The sequence below is a fragment of the Loxodonta africana genome, chromosome 1 (assembly GCF_030014295.1).
Source record: "Loxodonta africana isolate mLoxAfr1 chromosome 1, mLoxAfr1.hap2, whole genome shotgun sequence".
In the NCBI taxonomy this organism is placed as follows: Eukaryota; Metazoa; Chordata; class Mammalia; order Proboscidea; family Elephantidae; genus Loxodonta; species Loxodonta africana.
This window is the reverse complement of record NC_087342.1, coordinates 147,521,225-147,539,103: the sequence shown is the minus strand read 5'-3', so window position 1 is coordinate 147,539,103 and position 17,879 is coordinate 147,521,225. Positions and strand designations below refer to the sequence as shown.

At 36.2% G+C, this 17,879-nt stretch overlaps 1 protein-coding gene across 6 annotated transcripts in view; it reads left to right on the top strand.

Moving 5' to 3' along the window:
• The window catches only part of SNX14 (sorting nexin 14), a 127,582-nt gene that overhangs the window by 47,910 nt on the left and 61,793 nt on the right, over positions 1-17,879 (top strand). For all 6 annotated transcript variants that reach the window (XM_023544080.2, XM_010586394.3, XM_023544093.2 and 3 more), the window contains exons 7-12: positions 3,100-3,184; positions 13,242-13,398; positions 14,074-14,149; positions 14,420-14,464; positions 14,568-14,648; positions 14,744-14,858. In XM_023544080.2, the coding sequence (XP_023399848.1) occupies positions 3,100-3,184; positions 13,242-13,398; positions 14,074-14,149; positions 14,420-14,464; positions 14,568-14,648; positions 14,744-14,858 (559 nt within the window). The remainder of the gene's footprint in view (positions 1-3,099; positions 3,185-13,241; positions 13,399-14,073; positions 14,150-14,419; positions 14,465-14,567; positions 14,649-14,743; positions 14,859-17,879) is intronic.

The window sequence follows — 17,879 nt, the reverse complement described above, 5'->3', positions numbered from 1 at the left end:
AAGTGGGTGACTTTAAAGAACAGGAATTTATTTTCTCACAGTTCAGGAGGCTAAAAGTCTGAGTTGAGGGTGTGGCTCTAAGGGGAGGTTTTTCTTTGTTAGTACACCCAGGAGTTCCTTGGCATCTGTCTTCCCCCGGTGTGTATGTCTCTGTGCCTATTCTGTTATATTTGTAGCTCAGAAGTGATTAGGTTTAGAATCCACCCTACTCTGGTATGACCTCATTAAAATAAAAAGAGAAAACCTCTCTTTCCAAACAGGGTCATATTTACTGGTACCAAAAAAAAAAAAAAAAAAACCAAACTCGTTGCTGTTGAGTTGATTCCAACTCATAGTGAACCTATAGGACAGAGTAAAACTGTCCTGCAGGGTTTTGAAGGACCGCCTGGTGATTTTAACTGCTGACCTTTTGGTTAGCAGCTGAACTCTTAACCACTCCGCCACCAGGCTTTCCATTTACAGGTACCCAAAACCCACTGCCGTTAAGTTGCTTCTGACTCCTAGCCACCCTATAGGACAGAGTAAAACTGCCCCATAGGGTTTCCAAGGAGCACCTGGTGGATTCAAACAGCGACCTTTTGGTTAGCAACTGAACTCTTCACCCTGCTGCACCACCCGGGTTTCCATTTACAGGTACAGGGGTTAGGATTTCAAATGTATTTTGGGGGCACATAATTCAATCCATAACACCATATAAATCACTCATTTAAATTGTTTAATTCAGTGATTTTTAGTATGTTCACAGTTGTGCAACCAACCATCCCCACAATCAGCTTTAGAAAATTGTCATCACCCAAGAAAACACTGTACACTTTAGCCATAAGCCCCAGAACTTCTCTACCCTCTGCCCTAGGCAACCACCAATCTACTTTCTGTCTCTGTAGATTTATCTGTTTTGCACATTTCATATAAATGGACTCATACAGTATATGGTCTTTTTTGATTGGGCTTTTTCATTTAGCGTAGTGTTTTCAAGGTTTATCCATGCTAGCATGTATTAACATGTATCAGTACTTCACTCATTTTTATGACCAAATTATTCCACTGTATGGTTATACCACATTTTGTTTGTCCATTCATTAGTTGATAGACATTTGGTTGTTTCTGTCTTTTGGCTATTAAGAATAATGCTGCTGTGAGCATTTGTGTACAAGTTTTTTTTGTGGATATATGTTTTTATTTCTCTTGGGTATACTCCTAGGAGTTGTATTCCTAGGTCAGATGGTGACTCTATGTTTAACTTTTCCAGGAATTGCCAGATTCTTTTCCAAAGTGAATATATCATTTCACATTTTCACCAGTAGTGTATGAGGGTTCTGATTTCTCCACACTTATTATTATTTGTCTTTTTGATCAAAGCCATTCTAGTGGGTGTAAAACGATATCTCTTGTGGTTTTGATTTGCGTTTTCCTAATGACTAATTATATTGAGCATATTTTCATATGTTTATTGGCAATTATTGCTGCCACAATGGGCTCAAACATAGCAACGATTGTGAGGATGATGCAGGACCAGGTAGAGTTTTGTTCTGTTGTACATAGGGTCACTATGAGTCGGAAGTGACTCAGTGGTGCCTAAAAACAACAGCATTGGCCATTTGTATGTCTTGTTGTCTTGTTTGGAGAAATGTCTATTAAGATCCTTTGCCCATTTTTAATTGGGTTATTTGTCTTTTTATCACTGAGTCTTAAGAGTATATGAGTTGCAAATATTTTCTCCCATTCTTTGGGCTGTTATCTTTTTTTTCTCATTTTATCTGCATTACTGTCCAGGGAGATAGGTGGATCATTATTATGCCCATTTTATAGAAAGTCAGTAACTTTGTCAAAGTGTCGGTTAGTTAGTGAGCAAAAAGGATCAGGCCTGGGTTGTCCTAGTCCTAGTACATTGTTCTGTCGTTGATACCATTGCCTGAATAACATAAATAGTGTTTGGGAATAATGAAAACAAAGATTTGTTTAATGTCCACAGTGGTTGTTTTTTTTTGTCAGAATTCAGTGACAAACTCATTGCTTTACTGTTTTCTGACTTGAAGTCCCTAAAATGGAACTTATGAATGAAATCCTAATAAGTATTCTTGGAAGACAAGATTTTATAAAATATTTGAAAATTGAGACATATTGTTTATTTGACAAACACGAGAGTAATTTGTAATCATGAGTAGCAAGTATCCAAGGATAAATGAAGAATGTTATTTTGCAAAGAAGCGTAATAGTAGTAGAAATATACCCTCTTATTGAACATATTTGATCGTAGGCAACCAAAAGATACTTGTAAACTCTCTGGATTTTACCAGTAAATCACTAAAAATTGGAGGTTTATGACCCATCACTCTATGACTTTATGATTTATCACCCTGTGACTTTGTATTCTTCCTTAATATGGAATTTAAAAAGAATTGAGAAACTCACATTGAAGTTAACGCTATTGTGATAGAATTTTATTATATGTTTGATAAAGGGAAAATATAACATGGTAAATTTTATGGTGATAAATAAGTGTTTTGAAATCCAATAAACATGCTTTTTGGTGATTTATTTGCAATTTGTATTCAGTTTTTTTTGCCTCTCATGTGTGTACATATAAGCCTTCAGCCCTCGCTAACCCACCATAGTTATAGCTTCCAGTCATTAAGTTGAAAGCTATATGAGGGGAATGATAAAACTTAATTTTATCTTATGATAGGATGCTTCCATATATCTTAAAGTCAGGATTTGTCTTGTAAGCTGAATAAAAAGTTGATTTTCAGGTGACTTCTTAGTAAACACAAATTTAAAGCCTCTAGGAGATTTTTACTTGGAATGCATTTAAAACAAAGAACACATGAAGTCAAGAATAAATAGTATTTTGTGGAAAGAATTTAGTATTTAGGGTATGTATATTAAGAGGAATTTATATTACTGTGGTGGAAAAACTAATGTTAAATTAGTATCACCCAATAATGTAAACTGTTTTTAAATTATATTTTGAAAGATTCTCAGTAATACCTCTCATTTTTAAGATCATATGTGCCAGTGTCTTAAATATAGTGTCGTTCCTGTCATTGTATCTTAGTGAGAATTATTTTAAAAGTTTATTTTAATGTTGAATTTTTCTAGGTGGATATTCCATCTATTATAACCAAGAAACTATTAAAAGCAGCAATGAAGCATATAGAATTGATTGTTAAAGCCAGACAAAAAGGTAATATAGTTTTCTACTACAGATTGAATAATTTTGTTTTATGTACTTGATATTTTACCTAAAATATCTAAGTGTGAGTACTGATATTTTAACTGATACATTTGCAAATGCTGTGAGAGTATTCTTAAACTGTAATCTCTTTTGGTCACGTATTAATCATGCAAGTGATTGTGAAAACTCAAGAGTCTATGAAAATTAAAATACAGTCAGTTAACTTATAGAGATCTTATTGATGACTGTCTCGTCTTTTTTGAATGATAGTATCTTTCCCTCATTACTTCCTCTGAGATATCTCTCGCATCTCTTCCTCTTCTCTCCTTAATGATTTCAATAGTTTTGCCCTATTCGAGCCCATCTTATAATACTGCTCTATGTTAATTTCACAATATCACAATTCTTATATGTTACATCCCTACGTAAACATTTTCATTGACTCAGCCATAGTCTTAACTGTATTTAAAACCCTTCCCTGTCTAGTAAACTGTTTTGATCTGTTCTTGTCTCTCACTCTGTGGGAGAAGTTTTTTTTTTTCTTTTTCTCCTGTTAATAAGACTTTTGTTTGTATTATGATGCTTTAAGTGACAGTTCAAGTCAGTTTCTTATGTAAAAATTTATACAAACATTGTTATATGACCCTGGTTGCTCTCCCTATAATGTGACAGCACGCTCCTCCTTTTCACCCTGGATTTCTCATGTCCATTCAATGAGCTCCTGTCCCTGTCTGCCTTCTTGTCTCACCTCCAGACAAGAATTGCCCATTTAGTCTCATGTATCTACTTGAACTAAGAAGCACATTCTTTACAAGTATTGTTTTATGTCTTATAGCCCAGTCTAATCTTTCCTCTGTTGGCTTCAGGAATGGTTTTATTTTTGGGCTAACAGAGAGTCTGGGGGCCGTGTCTTCTGGGGTCCCTCCAGCCTCAGTCAGACCATTCAGTCTGGCCTTTTACTTGAATTTGACTTCTGCACCCCACTTTTCTCCTGCTCCGTCAGGGACTCTCTGTTCTGTTCCCTGTCAAGTCAGTCATTGGTGGTAGCTGGGCACCATCTAGTTCTTGTGATCTTAGGCTGATGGAATCTCTGGTTAAGGTGGCCCATTCTGTCTCTTGGGTTGATATTTTCCTTGTGTCTTTGTTGTTCTTCATTCCCCTTTGCTCCAGGTGGGTTGGAACCAATTGATGGTTCTTAGGGGGCCGCTCGCTAGCTTTTAAGACCCCAGACGCCACTCACCAAAGTGGGATGCAGAACATTTTCTTAATACACTTTGTTATGCCAATTAATCTAGATGTCCCCTGAAACCATGGTCCCCAGATCCACGCCCCTGCTACTCTGTCTCTCAAAGTGTTTGGTTGTATTCAGGAAACTTCTTAGCTCTTGCTTTAGTTCAGTTATGCTGTCTTCCCCTGTATTATGTGTTGTCTTTCTGTTCACCTAAGATAATTCTTGTCTACTGTCTAATTAGTGAATTCCCGTTTCCCTCCCTCCCCACCCTCGTAGATGTTTTCCTCTGTGTTTAAACCTTTTCTTGAGTTCTTGTAATAGTGGTCTCATACAAGATTTATCCTTTAGCGACTGACTAATTTCACTCAGCATAATGCCTTCCAGATTCATCCACGTTATGAGATATTTCACAGATTCATTGTTGTTCTTTATTGTTGTGTAGTATTCCATTGTGTGAATATACTATAACTTGTTTATCCATTTGTCCGTTGATGGGCACCTAGATTGTTTCCATCTTTTTGCTATTGTGAACAGTGCTGCAGTGAATATGGGTGTGCATATATCTATTCGTGTGACGGCTCTTATTTCTCTAGGATATATTCCAAGGAGTGGGGTTGCTGGATCATATGGTAGTTCTATTTCTAGCGTTTTAAGGAAGTGCCAAATCAATTTCCATAGGGGTTGTACCGTTTTACATTCCCACGAGCAGTGTATAAGTGTTCCATAACCTATCCAACATTTATTATTTTGTGTTTTTTGGATTAATGCTAGCCTTGTTGGGGTAAGATGGTATCTCATTGTAGTTTTGATTTGCATTTCTCTAATGGCTAATGTTTGCATTTCTCTAATGGCTAATGGAAACCCTGGTGGCGTAGTGGTTAAGTCCTATGGCTGCTAACCAACAGGTCGGCAGTTTGAATCCACCAGGTGCTCCTTGGAAATTCTATGGGGCAGTTCTACTCTGGCCTATAGGGTCGCTATGAGTCAGAATCAACTCGACGGCATTGGGTTTTGGGTAATGGCTAATGATCATGAGCATTTCCTCATCTATCTGTTAGCCACCTCAGTGTCTTCTTTGGTGAAGTGCCTGTTCATATCCTGTGCCCATTTTTTAATTGGGTTATTTGTCTTTTTGTTGTTGAGGTTTTGCAATATCTTATAGGTTTTAGACATTAGATGCCAAAGTTTTTTTCCCAGTCTGTAGATTGTCTTTTTACTCTTTTGGTGAAGTCTTTGAATAAGCATAATTGTTTGATTTTTAGGAGCTCCTAGTTATCGAGTTTCTCTTCTTGTGTTTGTGCATTGTTAGTAATGTTTTGTATTCTGTTTATGCCATGTATTAGGGCTCCTAACATTGTCCCTATTTTTCCTCCAATGATGTTTATCATTTTATATTTTATATATAGGTCTTATATACATTTTGAGTTAGTTTTTGTGCCTGGTGTGACGTATGGGTCTTGTTTCACTTTTTTGCAGATGGATATCCAGTTATGCCAGCACCGTTTTTTAAAGAGACTGTCTTTGCTCCACTTAACTGACTTTGGGCCTTTGTCAAATATAGCTGCTGATAGATGGATGAATTTATGCCTGGATTCTCAAATCTGTTCCACTGGTCTATGTATTGTTGAACCAGTACCAGGCTGTTTTGACTGCTGTGGTGGTATAATAGGTTCTAAAATCAGGTAGTACAAGGCCTCCCACTTTGTTCTCCCTTTTCAGTAATGCTTTACTTAACCAGGGCCTCTTCCCTTTCCATATGAAGGTAGTGGTTTGTTTCTCCATTTGGCTAAAAAATGCCATTGGAATTTGGATCAGGATTGCATTGTATCTGTAGACTGCTTTGGGTAGAATTGACGTTTTCACAATGTTGAGTCTTCTGATCCATGAGCTAGGTATGTTTTTCCACTTATGTAGGTAGGTGTCTTTTGGTTTCTTGCAGTAGTGCCTTGTAGTTTTCTTTGTGTAGGTCTTTTACCTCTCTGGTTAGATTGATTCCTAAGTATTTTGTCTTCTTGGGGGCTACTGTGAATGGTATTGATTTGGTGATTTCTTCTTTGAAGTTCTCTTTGTTGGTGTAGAGGAATCCAACTGATTTTTTTATGTTTATCTTGTATCCTGATAGTTTGCTGAAATTTCCTATTAGTTCTAGTAGTTTTCATGTGGATTCTTTAGGGCTTTCTGTGTTTAAAATCATATCATCTGCAAATAGAAATACTTTTACTTCTTCCTTACCAATTTGGATACCTTTTATTTCTTTATCTAGCCTAATTGCCCTGACTAGGACCTCCAGCACAATGTTGAATAAGAGTGGTGATAAAGGGCATCCCTGTCTGATTGCCGTTCTCAAGGGAAATTCTTTCATATTCTCTCCATTTAGGATGATGTTGGCTGTTGGCTTTGTAAAAATGCCCTTTGTAATGTTGAGGAATTCTGATTTTGCTGAGAGGTTTTACCACTAATGGGTGTTGGACTTTGCCAAATGCCTTTTCTGCATCAGTTGATAGGATCATGCAGTTCTTGTCTTTTTTATTTAGGGCGGTGGATTTCATTGATTGTTTTCCTAATGTTGAACCATCCCTGCATACCTGGTATGAATCCCATGTGCTCATGGTGAATTATTTGTTTGATATGTTGTTGAATCCTATTGGTTAGAATTTTGTTAAGGATTTTTGCAACTATGTTCATGAAGAATATTGGTCTGTAATTTTCTTTTTTTGTTGTGTCTTTACCTGGTTTTGGTATCAGGGTTATGCTGGCTTCATAGAATAAGTTTGGGAGTATTCCATCTTTTTCTATGCTCTGAAATACCGTTAGTAGTAGTGGTGTTAACTCTTCTCTGAAAGTTGGGTAGAGTTCTCCAGTGAAGCATCAGGGCCAGGGCATTTTTGGGGGGAGAGTTTTTAATTACCTTTTTTTTCCAGTCTCTTCTTTTGCTATAGGTTTATTTAGTTGTTCTATCTTTGTTTGTGTTAGTTTAGGTAGGTAGTGTGTTTCTAGAAATTTGTCCATTTCCTCTAGGTTTTCAAATTTGTTAGAGTACAGTTTTTCATAGGATTCTCTTACGATTCTTTTAATTTCAGTTGGGTCTGTTGTGATATTGCCGGTCTCATTTCTTATTTGGGTTATTTGCTTCGTCTCCTGTTTTTCTTTTGTCCGTTTGGCCACTGGCTTATCGATTTTGTTGATCTTTTCAAAGAACCAGCTTTTGGTCTTGTTAACTCTTTCAATTGTTTTTCTATTTTCTATTTCTTTCCATTCTGATCTAATTTTTATTATTTGCTTTCTTCTGGTGCCCGAAGGCTTCTTTTGCTGCTCTCTATTTGTTCCAGTTGTAGGGTTAATATTTTGATTTTAACCCTTCCTTCTTTTTGGATGTGTGCATTTATTGCTGTAAATTGACCACTGAGCACTGCTTTTGCTGTGTCCCAAAGGTTCTGGTAGGATGTGTTTTCAGTCTCATTTGATTCTGTGAATTTCTTTATTCCATCTTTAATTTCTTCTATAACCTAGTAGTTTTTGAGCAAAGGTGGTGTTCAGTTTCCATGTGCTTGAATTTTTTCCTCGCTCTTTCTGTTACTTTCTACTTTTATGGCTTTATCGTCAGAAAAGATGCTTTGTAATATTTTCATGCTTTGGATTCTGTTAAGGCTTGCTTTATGACCTAATATGTGGTCTATTCTAGAGAATGTTCCATGTGCACTGGAAAAGAAAGTATACTTGACTGCTGTTGGGTGGAGTGTTCTGTATATGAGGTCAAGTTGGTTGATTGTGGCATTTAGATCTTCCTTGTCTTTATTGATCTTCTTTCTGGATGTTCTGTGCCTCACTGAAAGTGTGTTGAAGTCTACTATTATTGTGGAGCTATTTTTCTTTTCTTTTATTAGTATTATATTTTTATTGTGCCAATTTTTTTTTTTTTTTAAGTGAAAGCTCACTAATCAAGTCAGTCTCTCATACAAAAATTTATATACACCTTGCTATCTTCTCCTGGTTGTTCTTCTCCTGATGAGACAGCACACTCCTCTCCAACCTGTATTCTGTGTTCATTCAGCCAGCTTCTGTCCCCCTCTGCCTTCTCATCTCCCCTCCAGACAGGAGCTGCCCACATAGTCTCATTTGTCTACTTGAGCCAGGAAGCTCACTCCTCACCAGCATCATTTTCTGTCTTATGGTCCAGCCCAATCTCTGTCTGAAGAGTTGGCTTTGGGAATTGTTCCAGTCTTGGGCTAACAGAAGGTCTGGGGACCATGACTTCTAGGGTCCTTCTAGTCTCAGTCAGACCATTAAGTCTGGTCTTTTTACGAGAATTTGAGGTCTGCGTCCCACTGCTTTCCTGCTCCATCAGGGATTCTCTTGTGTTGCCTGTCATGGCAGTCATCGGGTGTAGCTGGGCACCATCTAGTTCTCATATTCTGTTGATATAGTCTCCCTTTCTGTCTCTTGGGCTCATAACTACCTTGTGTCTTTGGTGTTCTTCATTCTTCTTTGTGGAGCTGTGTATTCTGTCTTCAATGCTGTTAGAGTTTGTTTTATGTATTTTGGAGCCCTATCTTTGGGTGCGTAAATGTTTATTATGGTTACATACTCCTGGAGTATTGATCCTTTAATCATTATGTAGTGTCCTTCCTTATCCTTTATGGTGGATTTTATTTTAAAGTCTATTTTGTCAGAGATTAATAATGCCACTCCTGTTCCTTTTTGATTGTTGTTTGCTTGATATATTTTTTTTCCATCCTGTTTTAGTTTGTGTATGTCTTTAAGTCTAAAGTGTGTCTTTTGTAGACAGCATATACACGGATTGTGTTTTTCTTTAATCTGTTCTGCCAGTTTCTGTCTCTTTATTGATACATTTAGTCCATTTACATTCAGTGTAATTATTGATAGGTATGAGTTTAGTGCTGTCATTTTGATGTATTTTTTTGTGTGTATTGTTGACAGTTTTTTGTTCCACTTAATTTTCTGTGCTGAGTTGTTTAAATGTTTTCTTTCATCCTTTTCATTGTTGATGATTTTGTATTTGCTGAGTCTTTATTTTTTTCTTTTATTTTTTTGATGTGTAGGGTTTTTAGTTTCCTTTGTAGTTAGCTTAATATTTACCTGTTTTTCTAAGTTTAAACCAATCTTTTATTTCTTCATATCGCCTTGACTTCCTTTCCATATGAAAGATCTGTGACTGTATTATTTAGTCCCACTTTTTTGTTCTAATGTTGCCATCTTTTACATACTGATGTCTCTGTTTCCATATTTTCAGTGTTTTAGCTTTGATTTATTTGTGACTTTGCTGTCTGGGTTTATATCTGGTTGTTCAGTCCTGTGTTCTAGTCTTGGGTTGTTATCTGATGTTATTGATTTTCTAACTGAAGACTTCCTTTAGTATTTCTTATAATTTTAGTTAGGATTTTGAAAGTTCCCTAAACTGCTGTTTATCTTGAAATGCCCTAATTTTGCCATCATATTTGAGAGACACTTTTGCTGGATATATAATTCTTGGCTGGCAATATTTTTCCTTCAGGGCTTTATATATGTCGCCCCATTGCCTTCTTGCCTGCATGGTTTCTGCTGAGTAGTCCGATTTTAGTCTTATTAAGTCTCCTTTGCAGATCACTTTTCATTTATCCCTAGTCACTTTTAAAATTGTCTCTTTATCTTTGGTTTTGGCAAGTTTGATTACATGTCTTGGTGGCTTTCTTTTGGGATCTACCTTGTGTGGAATTTGGTGAGCTTCTTAGATAGGTATCTTCTCATCTTTCATGATATCAGGAAAGGTTTCTGCTTACAAATATTCAACAATTCTCTCTGTATTTTCTGTTATCCCCTGTGTTCTGGTAGTCCAGTCACTTGTAGATTATTCTTGTTAATAGAATCCCACATAATTCTTAGCGTTTCTTCATTTTTTAAATTCTTTTATCTGATTTTCTTCAAATAAGTTGGTTTCAAGTACTTTATTTTCTATCTCACTGATTTTGACTTCCATTGTGTCACTTTTGCTCCTATAACTTTCTATTGAGTTGTCTAATTCTGAAATTTTACTGTTAATCTTTTGAATGTTTTGCTGTTTCTCTATTGATTCTTGTAGCCTGTTAAATTTGTCACTGTGTTCTTATTGAATGTGCATAAGTTCCTCTGTTGCTTTGTTTGTGCGTTCCTTGGCTTGTTCTGCATTTTGGCTGATCTCTTGACGAGCTTTGTATATTAATCTTTTGAGTTCTATCTCTAGTAATTCCCAGAAGATATCTTCCTCCGGAAGATTTCTTGAATCTTTGTTTTGGGTGCTTGCTGAAGCCGTCATTGTCTCCTCTTTATGTAGTTTATTATTGACCATTGTCTCTGAGCCATCAATAAGTTATTGTATTTATTTTACGTATACTTGCTCTGTCCTATCTTCTTGTTTTGATATGCCCTGTATAGGCTGCTTGTGTGAGCTAGTTTGTGTATTAGCACCTTTCAAGCTCTCATGTCCTGTCACCAGGTGGTTAGAGCTGTTATTTGGTGTGTGAGTCCAGGATTCCATTTATTCTTCTTGTATGGATTCAGCTGAGGTGTCCAGGTAGTAGTCACCTAGTGCGTGGTACAGGCTCTCGCCTACAGTTCTAGATGGGCAGGGGTGATTGGACTAGGCACAGGTAACTGGCTGTAGTTGGGGGTCATACACTAAGCAAGGCAGGTTGATGATGGTTACCCCTAAGTGGCCTGGAGGAAAATGTGTTCCTGTTCCCTAGAGCACATAGGTAGGTGGGTTTTGCATCCAGAATATGGGCATACAATGCAGTTGGCTGTAAGGACTCGGTGGCACCACTTATTCTTGGACCCCTGTTATGGGTGGCTAGGTGGCATGGGTGGAGCCACCAGTCCTCAGGCCCCTGTTTTGGGTAGGTGAGGACCCTGCTTAATGGGCCAGGCGGTGTCAAATGTCATGAACCTACCACTCCATGTTATAGCTGATACAGTTGGAATTAAGCTTCAGGTTTATCCTCCGTTATACTGTGTTATTGAGGGCCTACGCTGTCGAAATAGGCCCACACAGGTCTATGCAGGTGTGAAAGGAATCCAAAGTCCTGTGCCTAGGCAAAGGAGCAGTGCCTGCCCTGAGTTCTTGGTTTAGGGGAGCTGCAGATTATTTTTTCCTATTTGTTAATTTGTTCCCTCTCCAAAGGCGGGAGAATGGCTCAGGACGCATGACGGGTCCTACTTCCGGCCCAGGGAATGTGACATTCCTTAAAGCCAGTCCAGACCGGTGCAGAGTGGGGAGGGGACAGGTAAACGGCTGAGAGGTTCTTCCAAATTGGGTATTTTTGGATTCCCACTGTAAGATTAGACCCATGTACTTTTGCCAATTGAGTGCCACTTCTCTCTGGTTCTGGAGGCTTGAGCAAACACTCCACCTCTCAGTCTCTTCCGATGTGGAAAACGCATGTTGAGCACCACTGCTTGCCTCACTGTGCATGCCAGCCAATGCAGTCTGTAGAGTGCCAGTTTCTGCCAGGTCAGGTCTGGAAGCTTCTCGCTGCTTTTGAACCGTCTCTGCTTCCTCCTGCTGCTGAGTCTGATTCCTCAACTTTGCCTCTGATGTACAGGGCTCCTAGATTGTCATATATAATTGATTTACATGTTGTTTCGGGTTTTTATTAATAACAGTGTTATTAATAAGTCTAATCTTGCATTTTATGGTGGTTATATAATTGAGGATATCTTTTTAACATGAATCGTATTAGCAAATTAATAACCTCTCTCTTGAAAAGGTTCAGCAATAAATTTCAAATATACCTGTCTATATCTATAACATCACTTTCATAAAGACAAAATAATTCGGGGGACCACAGAAAGTGTCTGACAACTATGCCGTCTTGGCCCTGCATCTTGGAAACGTTTTTAATAAAAAATTTTCTTTTGTTCTAATTACAGAAACACTTTGAATTCAGACTAGGAGTAAATAGAACCATCTTTCTGGGTGTTTTTTTTTGTTATTGTTGACTTCATAGTTTAATAAAACCCCCAAATTATTTTGTCTTTATGAAAGTGATGTTATAGATACAGACAGGTATATTTGAAATTTATTGCTGAACCTTTTCAAGAGAGAGGTTATTAATTTGCTAATACAATTCATGTTAAAAAGACATCCTCAATTATATAACCACCATAAAATGCAAGATTAGATTTATTAATAACACTGTTATTAATAAAATTCATAGAATTAAAAGGTCAGATAATTAGGAGGACTCTAATTTTATTCAAAGGTTGTGGTGTTCAAAATATTATGATAGTAAGTTAGATAGACTTGTAAAAACGGTTTCAAATTTTTTTATTTTTCATGTAGAACTTTTTAATATTTCTTTGATATATGTAATTCTTAATGAAGGAAGTAGTATAGTTTCCATACTGCAGTTTCTTTAAAAGGTTACCTTGATGATATTGATGTGGAAGCAGATAAAATTAAAGAATTTTGAGAAGTGTATTCTTGTATTTGCAGAGGATGAACAAGAAGTAATATTTAATAACAATGGTGTTCTGTGTGCTAGAAGACGTGTTATATAGTTTTCTGTTTTTTATCATTTGCTTTTGTTATTTAATGTAGTTTATAAAATAGTGACATGAATTTAAATTCTTATTTGCTAAAGGAAAAAGAGTCCTTTTATCAGTTTATTTCAAAATAAGCACAAGTCCAGCAAAGAGGAATTTCTCTTTCTAAATCCCGCTTGTGAAAAGTTTCCCTGTAGAATACGTATTGGAAAGAGAAGACGACAAAGAAAGGAATGACTAGTTTAAATGATTTTGTTGGTGGAAAAGGCCGAGGTTATTTAATGTTGCTTAATTTGTTTATTTATTTTCTATTTACAGTAAAAAATACAGAGTTTTTACAGCAGGCTGCTTTAGAAGAGTATGGTCCAGAGCTTCATGTGGCTTTGAGAAGTCGAAGAGATGAATTACACTATTTAAGGAAACTTACTGAACTACTTTTTCCTTATATTTTGCCTCCTAAAGCAACAGACTGCAGGTATAAATAGACTGGAAAATGTCATAGCAGTATTTGCATGTCATGCCATATGTATATTGTTATTCCTGATCATAATAGGAGTAAACTAAAACTTAATGTTAGCCTACAATGTGAATAGTTTTTTGTTTAAAAAAATATATGTATAGTTTATCTGGTTTTAAAATGCCAGTGTAGGTGATAGTTATTCATGGTGTGTTGTGTTGCTTAGAATTTTTTTCTTTAAAACAAAGCAAATAAAAAATAAATATTTTATTTTAAACATTTATAGTATTAATTTAAATATTATAATTAAAAGGTATATGCTAATATTAAACATCAGTTTAAAATTTTAATTTAAACATATATTAAACATTTTAAATACTCCCAGGCAGGAAATATTTCCTGATGTTTACCAAGTTCCCCCTGCTAAGAAAACGCTTTTTTTTTTTTTTTCATCATAAACAGTCATTCTGTTTCAGCAAAGTAAGGGCTCTAAGTCCTTGCTATTCACAGCGTGGTCTGTGGACTAACAGCATTACTGGAAACTTGTTAGAAATGTAGAATCTCAGGCCTCACCCCAGACCTACTGAATCATCATTTTCCCTTTAAGAAGATCCCTAGGTAATTCATATGCACTTGAAAGTTAAGAATTGCTGTATGTCACTGAATATATACGATTATTTTTTCTTTTTCCAGATCCCAGACCTTACTTATAAGAGAGATCCTGTCTGGTTCTGTGTTCCTTCCTTCTTTGGATTTCCTAGCTGATCCAGTAAGATTTTGAAGAAACAGAATGTTTTATAAACCTTTAAAAGGCCAAAGTCAGAATAGCTTTTCATTGCCCATTTTCACAAAAGGTGAAAACTTGCATTGTAGATTTTTAAAATGTTATCCCTCTGTAATACATGAGTTCAGATGCTTTGCCACTGTTCATTTGTTCCTTCATTTTTCTAGAAACTTTGATAATAGGATAAAAGTTTTCAGAATTCAGGGCAGATGATAGTAATGGAATTATTTTGACCTGTTTATTATTCTCCATCAGGATACCGTGAACCATTTGCTTATCATTTTCATAGATGACAGTCCAGTGAGTATTGAACATACTAGAAGGCATCTTTGATGGCATTGAATTTTGATTTATGTCATCAGATGGCAATTTTTCTGAATGGATTTATTTTCTTTTTTCAAAGCCTGAAAAAGCAACTGAACCTCCTTCCCCTTTGGTTCCATTCTTGCAAAAATTTGCAGAACCTAGAAATAAAAAGCCATCTGTAAGTATTTTCAGCAAAAACTTAACTTTTGATATAAGCAATTTTAAAAGTATTTATATAGCCTTAACTTACTATTCTTCTCATATCATATCAAGGTCCTGAAGTTAGAATTGAAAGAAATCAGAGAGCAACAAGATCTTTTATTTCGTTTTATGAACTTTCTGAAGCAAGAAGGAGCGGTGCATGTTTTGCAATTTTGCCTGACTGTGGGTGAGGCTTATTTGGATGCTTTACCAAAATAATTTTTAAACTTTTTAATTTACTTGACTGTTTAAATCAGATCCTGTGTTGTGGTAATTACCTATCATTGTACTGAATCTCATTTACTAGACACAAAGAGCACCTTTGAGTTTATCCCAAGTGTCTACTTCTTTCCAGATTGGAACATAATCTCTGACTTCAGTAAAATCCTATTAACAGGAAAAAAAAAAAAACTAAAAATTTAGTATAATGAAAATATACTAACAACCCAGTCAATAATCAATATCAGGAGAACTTTGCTACAGTTTTTGTCAAGAATTATTCAATATAAAGATGTTTTATTTTGGTTATAAGTTTATAACATCTTGAATTGTTACTTAGAGATTTTATGGACTATCTGTGAAAAGATTAATTTTTTAATGTACCCAGTTACTCTTTAAGTGCAGCTTTTTAAAAATTGAGGTATAATTTACACACAGTGAAATGTACAGAACTTAACTTCGTTTGATCAGTCTTAATGTATGTGTACACATCTGTGTAACCTACACCTTTACCAACATATAGGACATTTCCATCATCCCAGAAAGTTCCCTTCAGACCCTTCCCAGGTGATCCGTTCGCACCCCCCTCACCCCTGCCAAAGCAGTCACTGGTCTCATTCTCTCATCATAGACCTATTGCCTGTTGAGTTTCCTTATATAAATGGAATCACATTTATGGACTCTTTCTTGCCTGGCTTCATTCACTCAGGATAATGCTTTTTAAGATTCATCCATGTTTTTAGGTATAGAACAGTAATTTGTTCCTTTTTTTTTTTTTATTTCTGAGCAATATTCCATTGTATGAATGTACTACAGTTTATCCATTCTCTGTGTAGACAGTATCTGGACTGCTTCCACTTTGGTGCCATTATGAATAAAGCTGCTGTGAACATTCCTGTACAGGTTTTTTCTGGGCATATGCTTAATAACTGGAAGTAGAATTGCTGCATCATAGGGTAGATACGTGTTTACTTTTATAAGAAATTGCCAAATTGTTTTCCAAAGTGGTTATACCATTTTATACCCTTCAGCAATGTATGCAAGTTCTGGTTGCTGCACGTCTTCACCAAAATTTGGTGTTGTCCATCGTTTTAGTTTTAGCCATTCTTGTTGGGCTTATGATGGTATCTCATTATGGTTTCAATTTGCATTTCTTTGATGGCTAATGTGTTGAACACTTTATCAAGTGTGTATCGGCCATTTGAATATCTTCCTATGAAATGTTTATTTATTTTTTTAAATTGCTATTCTTTTTTGTTACTAAATTGTAGGTGTTTTTTAAAATATATTCTGGATACAAGTCTTTGGTCAAATATACATATTATGAATGTTTTCTTTAAGGCTATGGTTTGTTCATTTTCTGAGTAGTATCTTGTGATAAGCAGAACTTTTTTATTTTGATGAAGTCCAGTGTGTACCAATTTTTTATTTTATGGTTAGCGTTTTCTGTGACCTCCATAAGAAATGTTTGGCCACCCTAAGACAAAATGGTATTCACTTATTTTTCCTTTAGATGCTTTGTAGTTTTAGCCCTTGCATATGTAAGCCTGTTACCTATCTTGGAATCATTTTTGTGTTGTCATTAGGTAAGGGTTGAGGTTCCTTTTTTCTCTATGTGGGTACCCAATTTTCCCAGTACCCATTTTTTGAAGAGACATTTCTTTCCCACCTTGAAATACTTTGGTACCTTTGTCAGATCTTTTGATGTTATATATGCGGGTCTGTTTCTAGACTTTGTTCTTGTCCATTAATTTATGTGTCTGTTCTTTTGCCAATACCACAGTCTTGATTACTTTGGCTAATGCTAAGTCTTGAAATAAGGTGGCCTGAGTCCTTTTTCAAGATTGTTTTTGGCTATCCTAGGTTCTTTGTATTCCTTTATAAATTTTTAGAATCAGATTGCCAGTTTTCACACACACATCCACAAAGCCTGCTTGAATCTTTTCAATTGGAATTACGTTGAATCTATAGATCAGTTTGGGGAGTAATAACATTACAACAGTATTTAGGCTTCCAGTGCATAAACATGGTATATCTTCTCACTTATTTTAGTCTTATTTAATTTGTCTGCACAATGTTACTGTTTCTAGTGTAGAGGTTTTTGGATATATTCGCATATGGTATTTAAAACAAACTTTCAAACTCTTGCTAACATATGGAAATAGAATTGATTTTTGTATACTGACTTTGAATCCTGGGACATTGTTAAATTCACTTATTAGTTCTAGTGGCTTTTTTGTAGATTTCCTTAGAATTTTCCACATACATAATCATGCCATCTGTGGAACAGACATTTTTATTTGAATCTTTATAGTGTTTATACCTTTTATTTCTCTATCTCGCCTATTGTAGTAGCTAGGACCTTCAGTACAAATTAAATAGAAATTGTGGCAGCTGATATCCTTGCCTTGTTCCTGATTTTAGGAGGAAGTCATTTAGTGTTGTGCCAATAAATATGATGTTAGTCCAGGTTTTTCATAGTTGTCTGTCTTAGGCTGGGTTCTCTAGAGGAACAAAACCATTGAAGCATATATATAAATATATTTTGGTATAAACCAAACCTGTTGCCATCAAGTCGATTCCAACTCATAGCAACCCTATAGGACAGAGTAGAATTGCCTCTTAGAGTTTCCAGGGAGCGCCTGGTGGATTTGAACTGCCAGCCCTTTGGTTAGCAGCTGTAGCACTTAACCACTATGCCACCAGGGTTTCCATAAATATGTAGAGAGAAATTTATTTCAAGGAAATGGCTCACGCAATTGTGCAGGCTGCCAAGTCCCAAATCTGTGGGTCATGTGCCAGGCTGGAGGCTTCTTACTCACGTGGTTGCAGGGGCTGACAAGCCCCAAATCTGTAGGTCAGGTGGCAGGCTGCTGGCTCACAGGATTGTGGGAGCTGGCAAATCCAAAATCTGCAGGTCAGGTGGCTTGCTGAAGGCTTTTCCAAGAACCAGAGGTTAGACTATAAGATGAGTACAGAATCCAGAGAG